This window comes from Camelus bactrianus, chromosome 13 (genome assembly GCF_048773025.1).
Source record: "Camelus bactrianus isolate YW-2024 breed Bactrian camel chromosome 13, ASM4877302v1, whole genome shotgun sequence".
Lineage (NCBI taxonomy): Eukaryota > Metazoa > Chordata > Mammalia > Artiodactyla > Camelidae > Camelus > Camelus bactrianus.
The window spans coordinates 71,501,736-71,512,796 of NC_133551.1; the positions used below are offsets into that span (position 1 = coordinate 71,501,736).

General features: G+C 53.6%; 1 protein-coding gene across 1 annotated transcript; it reads left to right on the forward strand.

The window, feature by feature from the left end:
• Positions 1-3,624: 3,624 nt before the first annotated feature.
• KIAA2013 (KIAA2013 ortholog) lies at positions 3,625-9,698 on the forward strand. Its single transcript, XM_074377418.1, has 3 exons — positions 3,625-4,836; positions 6,781-7,634; positions 8,994-9,698. The coding sequence occupies exons 1-3, from the start codon at positions 3,804-3,806 to the stop codon at positions 9,009-9,011; spliced, it is 1,905 nt and encodes a 634-aa protein (XP_074233519.1). The 5' UTR covers positions 3,625-3,803; the 3' UTR covers positions 9,012-9,698.
• Positions 9,699-11,061: the final 1,363 nt, after the last annotated feature.

Consider the following 11,061-nt stretch of genomic DNA (forward strand, 5'->3'; position numbering starts at 1 on the left):
TAGTGAAATGATGTTAAGTGGAAAAAGCACTATATACAGTATGACCCCACTCAGCAAAAACATATCCTTAAAGATACAGTGCATAGAGACAATGCTAAAAGAAAGTGGCATCAAATTTTTACAGTGATTATTTCCAGCTTGTGTGATTATATTTTTATAATACATATACATACATACATACATACATACATACATACATACATACATATACATATACAATTGCCAGATGGTTTTTATTTTCTTATTTATATTTTTCCTTGTTTTTAGAATCACTTTAAAATGAATATGTATTATTTGTACAATCCAAACAAAGCCAACACATGTTCTTTTTAGAAGATATGTGGGAACCTGGGAGATCATCTCATTGTGCAGAGATTTACTCACTGTAAAGATGGTAGAAGTGAGGCCCCGGGGACCTAGCAGCAAGCTCAAGTTCACAAGGCAAGTAAAAGGAAGAGGCGTGAGTGCAGGGCCTCTACCACTCTGGGGCCTGGGACCCAGGACGAGGAGTTTCTACAGCTGGGGACAGGACTCGGTGCCAGAATCCACCGGATGTTTTTGAACCCAGGAGGATGCAGACTGAAATTCCAACTCCTTCAGGGAGGAAATGGAGGGATAAGCAGAGGGAAGGAGAATGAGTATCAGTTGCCTGGCTCAGTTTTCAAAGCTCTGGCTCATGCCATGTTCCCAGCAGCCCTGCAAGTCAGGCAGTATTGCCCCTGTCTGCGAAATGAGGAAACGGGCTCAGAGATGTAAAGCAACCTGCTCAACGTCACACAGCTAATGTGGGACCACAGTAAGGGAGTTAGCTTTGGAACCAGGCTCTAACTTCCCATTTACTGGAGCTGGAGGAGAACCTCGATGGTGAGGTACTATGGGCAGAAAAAAATCCTTGGGCAGTGGGGTTCCCACAGTCATTGCAAATCAGGAGGAGGAATCAATCTTGGAGGCTGCTGGCCTTCCCTGGAGAAAGGATTCACCCTGGTGAAGCCTGCCAGCACTACTTCGGTATCCATTCCCCGCTCTCTTCAAATCGCTGGAACTTGAACTCTGTCCAAGCTTCATCCAAAAGGAGGGGCAGTCTCTTTCACTAGCAATGGCTGCCGCCCAGATGTTACTCCTGGTACGTGCTGCACGTGTTGTGCACAGTTAAAGGAACAGGACTCTGCTTTTCTGGGAAGGTAAAGGAAGGATAGCTAGGCTGGAGGGCAGTTGTCTGGTGCCCCAAGGAGATTCTCTCCCTTTCACTCTCTGCTTTTATCCATTTTTACCATTTTCTTTCTTGACTCGAGGAAGAGCCAAGGCCTCAGCAAACAGCCACATTCTGTGCAGCCTCCTCCCCTTTATACCCATCAACTAGTCCCACTGGCACCAAGTCTCTTTAATAATGATAACGATGATGATGATAATAATAGAATTTCCAAGCTGTTCCCTTAAATAAAAAAAGTAATATGCATGTGTACATCATATGCTATAATTTCTGTGAAGGGAAAAATACTGATATATGTCTATATATCTGTAAGTGAACAGAATTTCTGGCAGAGTAGCCAAAGAACAGGAGGCAGTGGTTCCATCAAGGAAGAGGAACTGACTGGCTGGGGCCCCAGGAAAGAGGAAGGTTTCATGGTCACTCTTCACTCTTTTGTATATTTTGCATTTTGTATCATGAACATGTATTTCCTGTTTCCAAGTAGAAATAAATTAAATAAAGAATGGTTATTTTAAGCCAGGCAGTATGCTAAATGTTTAACTTGTTTGTCCAACCTAAGTCTCAGAGCAATCCTACTCTGTCTTGTGATCCCTATTTTATGGATGGAAAAACTGAAGCCCAGGGAAGTTAGTTGACTTGCTAGCAAGAGGTGAGGCCAAGATTCAAACAGGCAATCTGATGCCGGGTCCTTACTAATGGAGGTACTGGGGATTGAACCCAGGACCTCGTGCATGCTAAGCATGTGCTTTACCACTGAGCTTTACCCAACCCCATTTGTGTGTGTGTGTGTGTTTGTGTGTGTGTGTTTTTTTTGGGGGGGGGGGGAGTTAGGTAACTAGGTTTATTTATTGTTATTATTTTTTAATGGAGGTACTGGGGATTGAACCTGGGACCTTGTGCATGCTAAGCATGTGCTCTACCACTGAGCTATACCCTCCCTACCAGGATCCTTACTCTGGCCCTCTTGGCTTTGTTGTGGCTATATTGCTAACCCTTGGCTGTGATTCCCTCCCCCTAGGGTGTTTGAGAGTGATAAAGGCATTAAGGGTACCAATAATGAACCTTCTCTTTGACCTAGGAATCTACTTCCAGGAATTGCTCCCCCAGAAACATTCACAAAAATGAGTCAAGGTATATGTCTATCACACGGATGTGTGTAACAGCAAAAATAATTATGTAGGTCTACACTTACTGCACACTTACACCATGTCATGCACCTTGCTTGCTTTGCCTGCACTTATGTGGTCGTCCCCATTTTTCAGGAGGGATCAAGCGTGGTTCAGTCCTTTGCTGTCACCTCACTGTTCCTCCAAGTTCTTTGCTTCCCTGAGGGGCTTGGATGGATCCCCTCTCTCTAGTTGTAGGTCATGGATTCCTGTGCATCCATGAACATATTCTGTGGGGTTTGTGAACTCCTGGTGGGAATTAAGAATTCTGTGGTTATGTTTTGATAATGACCTTTAAAAAAAAAAGTAGGATCACCTGGACAGGTACCTTCTCTTAGGGTGCTGGCCGTAGAAGTTGGCAAATACCTCTGTGTCTGCCTACAGCCCACAAGAAGCCACCTGAAATGACTGCTTAATTTTTAAGAACTGGGAAGCACTGTCTGGCTTTGGAATGTCCTGAAACCAAAGTGGGAACAATCACCCCATTGTCCGCCCCTGTGCTCATATTGAATTTTTTCCCCAGAAACAAAACAAAATTTCTCCTTTGCATGGATAATTCACAATTTAAAGGCATTTCAAAGTAAGGGACTCTAGTATTTTATGTTATTTAATAAGTTAAAACTCAGAGTTGACTTCAAGTAGACAACTTGGTGTGGTAGAGGAATGGACAGTTCTGATTTGTGGCCGATACACTGTACATGCAGCCAGCCAGGTCTGGAAGAGTTGTCAGCGAAATATATCCTCACAAGCCTGGTTTACAGCAGTTACTCTCCTTTCTTTCTTTCTTGTACTATTTAGTGCTAAGGTTCTTTCGTTTGTTTGGTTTGGTTTTGGTTTTTTGTTTGGTTGTTCTGTTTGGTTTGGTTTGCTTTGCTTTGCTCTGCAGCGAGGATCATTTTTACAGAAAAAAGTTTTTTCTTTATTATTAAAAAAAAAATCTTAGGGCTGTTGAATCCATCAGTAGCAAACGGGGCCCAACACGTGTTCGGTTTGGCTGGCTTGGTGTCTTTCTTTTTTCTTTTTTCTCCATGAGTTGGATGCTTCCAGTTCTCCCCAGACCCTTCTCTTCTTTCGGACTTTACCCTGTAGGCCTGAGAACTGGTGGCCCAACCCCCGGCGGCGCCCGCCCCTTCCTCGCTGTGGCCCCGCCTTCTTGTCTCGGGCCCGCCCTTCTCCCCTCCCGCCGCCCTCCCCTTTTCCATCTGTCGCAAAAGAGTCGGCGGCGCTTGACGGCCGGTGTCGTTTGACGGCCGGAGGCAACCGAGGAGGAGGAGGAAGCAGCAGTGGCGGCTGCTGCGGCGGCTGTGACGGGCGCCGGGGTGGTCGCGGCGGTGCGGGCCGGGGAGTGAGGCGCGGGCGGCTGGGCCGGTGGGCTGGGCGGCGGGCCCGGCGGCCCCCCCCGCGCCGCTCCCGCGCCTGGCGGCCCGATGTGGCTGCAGCAGCGGCTTAAGGGGCTGCCGGGACTGCTATCGAGCAGCTGGGCCCGCCGCCTACTCTGCCTCCTCGGGCTCCTGGTGCTGCTTCTGTGGTACGCTGGCTCCGGGGCGCGGCGGGCAGCGGGCGGCCTGCAGCTGCTGCCCTGGCCCCGCAGCGAGCCGGGCGCTGCTGAGCCCTCGGCCTGTCTGGAGGCGGCCACCCGCGCCTGGCGCGGCCTGCGGGAGCGGGGCGAGGCTGTACCGCTGGGCCCTGGAGTGCCAGCCCTGGTGGCCAACGGCTTCCTGGCCCTGGACGTGGTCGCCAACCAGCTGTGGGTGACCCCTGGGGAGCGGGAGCCCGCCGTGGCGCCGGACTTCGTGCCCTTCGTGCAGCTGCGCCCGCTAAGCGCGCTTTCCGAAGCCGGAGAGTCAGTGTTGCTGCTGCGGGAAGGGCTGCTGCGGCGGGTGCGTTGCCTGCAGCTCGGGACCCCGGGTTCCGGCCCTGCGGCCGCGGGCGCCGGCCCCGCCTCGGTCTCCGGCCTTGTCACAGGATCTGGCCGAGACTGCGTGCTGCTTCAAGAGGACTTTCTGGCCCACCGGGGCCGACCCCACGTCTATCTGCAGCGCATCCAGCTCAACAACCCCACGGAGCGCGTGGCCGCGCTGCAGACTGTGGGGCCCACTGCCGGCCCACTCCCCAGGGCCTTCACCAGCACCCTGGAGAAGGTCGGAGACCATCAGTTCCTCCTCTACTCGGGGCGGTCCCCGCCTTCTCCCACGGGGCTGGTGCATCTGGTGGTAGTGGCTGCCAAGAAGCTGGTGAACCGTCTCCAAGTGGCTCCCAAGACGCAGCTGGATGAGACTGTGCTGTGGGTGGTGCACGTCTCAGGCCCTGTTAACCCCCAGGTGCTCAAAAGCAAAGCAGCCAAGGAGCTCAAAGTGCTCCAGGACTTGGCACGGAAGGAAATGCTGGAGCTCTTGGAGATGCCGGCGGCTGAGCTGCTTCAGGACCACCAGCGCCTCTGGGCTCAGCTCTTCAGCCCAGGTGAGGTCTGGCAAGTGTTTGGTCCACCATCCACACCTTGCAACACCGTGAACACGGTCCACCCTGGAGATGCCCTTCCAAAGTCTGCAGAAGTGACACTAGGGTGGTTCGAACTTGGACTTGGCGTTTGATTTGGGGCCGACTCTCTGCTCCACCACGTAGTATCTGTGTCACCTTGGACCAGTCGCCTAGTCTCTCTGGGCTTGTGTTCAGTAATAACAGTAGCACCTACCTCAGAGGGCTTTTATGAGGTTTTAATGAAAGACAAGCGTAAAGGGCAGGTTTTATTGTTATTTGTTCTTGTAGACGAGGCCCCATTTGAGCAGAGTGGGTTTGGGGGTCAGTTCATAAAGGATAAACCAGAGGCCTGGCCCATCCGGGGATTCTTTCCTCAGTTCCCCACAGTTTGGCTGTTGACAGGCATGGGCTTCTAGACATGGCTCCCGCTAGGCTGAGGTATGGCCCAGCTGTCGGGGCTGCAGCTTTTTCACGGGGAGGTAGTGGAATCCCTTCAGCAGGTGGAACACACCTGTCAGATGAAAACTTCTTCACTGACTGCTGAAGAAAAGAAAGTCCTAGTCTAGATGAGAGAGAGATTGAGAGGTTTTGTTTTTCAGAGTTCTAGTTATCTGCATCCTTATATTTCATTTATTCAACAAGTATATATCAAATGCTTCTGCCAGAGGTGGTTCTCCATGTGGGAGATGTGGAAATGGTTAGGACAGAGTTCCTGTTCTCAGGATTCTTAAATTCTGGTTGGGAGGAAGACAGGTATGAGAAAAGTGGAAATTTGAATAAAAAAGCAAGATTGCCTTTCAGAATAAAAAGTTGTAGGGAGAAAAGATAAAAATATGTGATCGAGGGTGACTGCAGTGGGGGTGGGATAGGATTGCGGGAGGGTGGGGCCTGTGCAGCTCCAGTTGTCAGGGAGGCCTCTCTGAGGAGGACACACGGAAGCTGAGGCCTGAAAGGCTGGAGGAAGCGCCATGTGATGATGTAGAAGGAAGCCAGCAGGGCAGCAGGACCGGTTTGGTAGAGCGGCCAGCGTGGCTGGCAGGTGGTGAACAAGGGGAGGAGGGCGGGAACCAGATCCTAAAGAGCCTTTGTGGACCTGGGTGAGGACGGTGAATTTCATTTTAAGTGGGGTGGAGAGCAAAGTTGAGACACTACCCAGTGCACATTTTTCAGGCTCCCGCTGGCTGCTATACAGAGTACGGACAGTACAGGGGGCAAAAGTGGAGCGTGGAGCCCAGATGAGAGGTTTTTGCAGGAGCCCTGGTGGAAGGGGGCGGCTGGGACCACAGTTGTGACCGTGGAGACAGAAGTGGATGCTTCTGATACTTTTGGAGCTGGAGCCACCTGGGCTTTCCGTGGACCAGCTGTAGGGAGTGAGAACTTGAGGGTGACTCCTGGATTTGAGGGGAGGGCTTGAGCAGGTGTCTGGAGACAAGTTAGGGAAGGACTGGTGTGGGGCTGGAAGAATTCAGGCCGTGTCAGGTTCAGAATGACTGTCAGACATCCCGGTAGAGACACCAGGCGGGCGGTCAGCTCTTTGAGTCTAGAGTTAATACAAATTTGGGAGCTCCTGTGTTCAGAATTTATTTAAAGCTATAGGCCCTGAGAGAGAGAAGCAACCCACGACTGGCCCATGATTGATGACAGTTCAGCATTGGGGGGACTGGGCTTTTTATTTGGTGCCATAGAGCTAGCTAAGTCTGTTCTGCGCTCTGGCTGAAGACCCCACTGCCTTTTAACAGAATTTTCCGTTTCAGGCCCCCAGGGCTCAAGGTGGTCACGTGAGGAGGCCAGGCAGGATGACTTCCGTGTACTCCAGGGAGACTGGAACTGCTGTTTTCAGCCCTCGGGACAAAAGCTTCACGTCTCTCACGCTCGTGGTCTCCAGCGTGCCATCCCTCCTTAACATGCCACCTTTGTGTGTTACAGGTGTAGAAATGAAAAAAATCACGGATGCCCATACCCCGTCCGGCCTCACCGTGAACCTGACATTGTACTACATGCTCTCCTGCTCCCCGGCCCCGCTGCTCAGCCCCGACCTGAGCCACCGGGAGCGGGACCAGCTGGAGTCAACGCTCAACTATGAAGACCACTGCTTCAGTGGCCACGCCACCATGCACGCCGAGAACCTCTGGCCGGGCCGCCTGTCCTCCGTGCAGCAGATCCTACAGCTCTGGGACCTGTGGAAGCTGACCCTGCAGAAGCGTGGCTGCAAGGGGCTGGTGAGGGCGGGCGCCCCGGGCATCCTGCAGGGCATGGTGCTCAGCTTCGGCGGCCTGCAGTTCACGGAGAACCACCTGCAGTTCCAGGCCGACCCCGACGTGCTGCACAACAGCTACGCCTTGCGCGGCATCCGCTACAAGAACGACCACATCGACCTGGCCGTGCTGGCGGACACTGAGGGCAAGCCGTACCTGCACGTGTCTGTGGAGTCCCGCGGCCAGCTCGTCAAGATCTACGCCTGCGAGGCGGGCTGCCTGGACGAGCCCGTGGAGCTGACCTCGGCGCCCCAGGGCCACACCTTCCCGGTCATGGTGACGCAGCCCATCACGCCGCTGCTCTACATCTCCACCGACCTCACGCACCTGCAGGACCTGCGGCACACGCTGCACCTCAAGGCCATCTTGGCCCACGACGAGCACATGGCCCAGCAGGACCCCGGGCTGCCCTTCCTGTTCTGGTTCAGCGTGGCCTCCCTCATCACCCTGTTCCACCTCTTCCTCTTCAAGCTCATCTACAACGAGTACTGCGGGCCCGGCGCCAAGCCGCTCTTCCGGAGCAAGGTATAGGCCGGGGCCTGGCTGCGCCCCGCCCCGAGCCAGGGGGCGAGGCCAGGGAGTAGTGGGGTGTCTTTCTGTGCCTGTGTCCTCAGCACAGAGAGAGGAGTGGGTGGTTTTGAGAGGACATTAAAAAGTGACTTCCAAGAGGAGACTGTAGAAAGGGACTGCTGCGGAATCCAGGTGTGAACAGCCAAGCCTGCCGGCCTCCCAGGGACGCGGGCAGTCCTGTCCTCCAATCGCCACCCACCCCCAGCAGTTAAAAATCAGCAAACCCTAGATTGACCTGAAGCCTCCACCTGAACTGCCGGTGGGGCCCCGCCCCCACCTGAGAGCCGATTTACTGCGGTTCAGAGGTCAGTCCCTCGCCGTGGTCTGGCCCGAGGCTGTCGTCTCATCTGCCAGGACAAGATCATTCTCCTCCCGTTTCTTGAGACACCGTGGTCCCCAGGAAGCCATGGTTTTGACTGGGGTCGCTGGGGGACTCTTATCTGTAACACATTTTGGGGCTCAGGAGTGATGTCCCAGGGGAGGCTGCTTGCTCTGCCTGCCACCTGGTCTTCTGGGCTGTCCCACTGCAGGGCCTCCTGGGGAGAGGACAGGAGGGAGTCGTGGGCAGTCCTGGGAGAAAGCACTTCCGAGGGGCTGAGCTGGTCCCCTGGCCTCCTCTGTAGTGAGGTGGGGGCGCTCCACAGCGCCAGCTCTCTGCTCCCAGTTTTTAAAGAGCCAGCAGCACCTCCACACTCTGCGGAGGGGGCTCTGTGGCATCTGGTTTCTAGTTTCTGGCTCGAGACCAGGACTTGGAGAAGTAAGTGGCACTTGACTTGAGGGAGTGGGAGAAGGGCCAGAGGCAGGTCTGAGCTCCTGAAGCTTGAGGAGCATGGAAAATCAGATCACAAAGGCATGTGCAGGCGGCCTTCCTGGGCGACCAGCATGGAACAGGGGCTACATTTGCATCACGAGGGTCCGGCAGCCTCTGTTCAGCCAATGGGCTGCTTTTCCCTGCTGCTTGGTGGGCTTCTCTGCTCTTAATCAGGCTTATCCCCATCCGCCCTTGGACCCGCCTTACCTGGGGCACAAGCCACACTGTCTTCCCGGGTCCTGCCCCAGTGAACTAATGCCCCCCGCTTTACTCAGGCTTGAGCCTGGTCTCGCCAGAGCAGAACCCACCTGAGGAGGTGCTGGGGCCCCTGAGTCCTTCGCAGCTCCAGCACGTCTCTAGGCCAGGTGCTGTCAGCCAGGCCAGATAAGAACCTGGGTAGGGTGCCACCAGGGTGTCTCCACTGCGCATTTCCCTTAAACTTTTCGGTAGCTGTCCACCAGGGTTGGCGTGAGCAGTAACAACCTGTCTTGTCACTTGAACAGGAAGATCCCAGTGTCTGAGTGAACCACCAGTCCTGCTTTCAGTCGCCGTTTGCACAAGACACCCAGCACTGAAAGTCCTGCTGTGAACAAGGGATCCTTTGAAAGCACCCAGCCTTTTGTGCCTTGTTGGGGGACACCAGTGACGCAGAAGCGCGTGTGGATGCTCAGGAGTTTGCATCGGGGAGCGGGAGGGGAGGGGCCGGTGGACTTTTTGTAAGCTTTCGACTCAATAAAATGAACCTATATGGAAAATACTTGAAATTGAACTCACTCCTTCTACCTTCCCCCTTTTCTTCTGTCCCAGGAAATGGCCCCTCTTTTGGAAAGACTCTTGTCTAGGAAAAATTGTGTCCTTTTCCTAATTTAATGTGTTCTTTCTTGACTGAATTTTTAATTTATTGTTAAGGTTTTGCTGGATGGCTTTTGCATCCACTCCAGACAGTGAATCTTGGTGGTGATGCTCGATCTGCGGCCCCTCGGAAGGTTTGGAGGCCTGCGCCGCCTGCGTGGAGGGGTGGGCCTGGGTGGGCGACCCTCCGGTTTGCACATTGTCTCTTTCTTATCCTGAGCCTATGGAGATCTGTGGTTTTGTACTTCTGGGCTTCAGGGGAAGTGTTTAACTTTCTAGTGATTGATCATTGTTGGATTTTGAAATACCAAAGCTTTTTTGTTGTTCTGTTTTTAAATAAACCTCTTTCAAATTTCCATGACCAGTTTGTGTGTGGTTGAAACCTCTGGAGACATCAGACCTTCCTCTGTCACAGACTTTGGGGTAGAGTCAAGCCCAAGGTCCAGCCACCCCACCCCACCGTGATGACAGTTCTTTTCCCATGTCTTCTCTTCAGAGGAGTCCACTCAGATGATGTGGAGGTGGCCCCCGTGCTGCTCACCTGGGGGCTTGGCTGGGTGAACAGCATCACCTTGGTCCCCTGCCTGCTGGGGTGCCTCTCCCGCTACCTGCCCTGAAGAGCCGAGAGTTGCCTGCCCCACTTTGCTTGCAATAGGACGCGGTGGGGACAGGAGAGGACCCTGAGTGGGCCTCCTGCTGGTTCCCAAAACTAAGGACCGACTTCTGTCTTTGTGGGGAGAATGGAACTAAGAGGGGCCAGGCTGGACATGCAGTCCACCTTGGGGATCGTCACCCTCAGTGTCGTGGTTTCCCTGGCTTCCCAGATGGGTATTTTAAGCTTCTGACTCACCAGGAAGCCTGGTTTGCAAGCCGAGATGCTGAGTGTCCAGCCCACAGCAGGGCTGGGAGAGAAAGTAAACCAGTGTCTCAGGCTTTCCTCTGAGTGGCCCTGCTTTTCCAGCCGCTTCTGTCCCACGCACACCCCTTCCACACATGCTCTGGAGGGTGCAGAGCAAAGAAATGCGTCCCACTTTGGGCCAGAGGGCACTGGCTGGCAGGGGCCAGTGGGGTGTGGTTTAGGGTGTGACAGGCTCTCCAGTCGTTGCATTGAACTGGAAGGTGGGTGACAACGGGAGGCACACTTCATGCTCTGGCTCGCTCTGTTTGACTCGGAAACAGGCATGTTGTTGGCACCCAGAAATGTCATACTGAAGCCAAGGACATGCCAGGGAAATACCGACCGAACAGTATTTGTGAATTACAGGTCTTGTTTAAGTGAGCGTGTATGTTAGGTGTTTTACATCCACATGGCTCCATGCGAGGAGGGGGTGGTAGTGCTGAGGGTTGAGATCTCATATTGAGATCTGAGGGTGAAGGTGAAGACACGACCTCAGAATCATTTGCTCCAGGCCATGCAGCCCAGGCTGAGATGCAAACTGGGGCTCGCTGTCGGCCCAGCCTCTCTGTGAGCCTCTGCAGCCACCGGTGCCAGGGGCGTGCTGGCCTCATTTGGGAGCCAGGTGGGCACCATCGCTGGTGGGTCCACCTCCCACGGTCCAGTAACGCCCTGGAGCTTTCTTCTTGGCCTTGGTGGCTGGACAAGCAAAGAGGCTCTGCTTTTCTTTTTTTTTTTTTGTTTTTAAACCAACGCTTTTTTTGTTTGTTTCGTGTGTGTGTGTTTGTAAGGGTGGAGGTAATTAGGTTATTTTATTTTTATTT

Bases quoted from the DNA above. Each gene is read 5' to 3' on its own strand.
- KIAA2013 (XM_074377418.1), top strand. From the start codon at position 3,804: ATGTGGCTGCAGCAGCGGCTTAAGGGGCTGCCGGGACTGCTATCGAGC. The intron at 4,837-6,780 runs GTGAGGTCTGGC...TGTGTGTTACAG, and splicing joins GGCTCAGCTCTTCAGCCCAG to GTGTAGAAATGAAAAAAATC.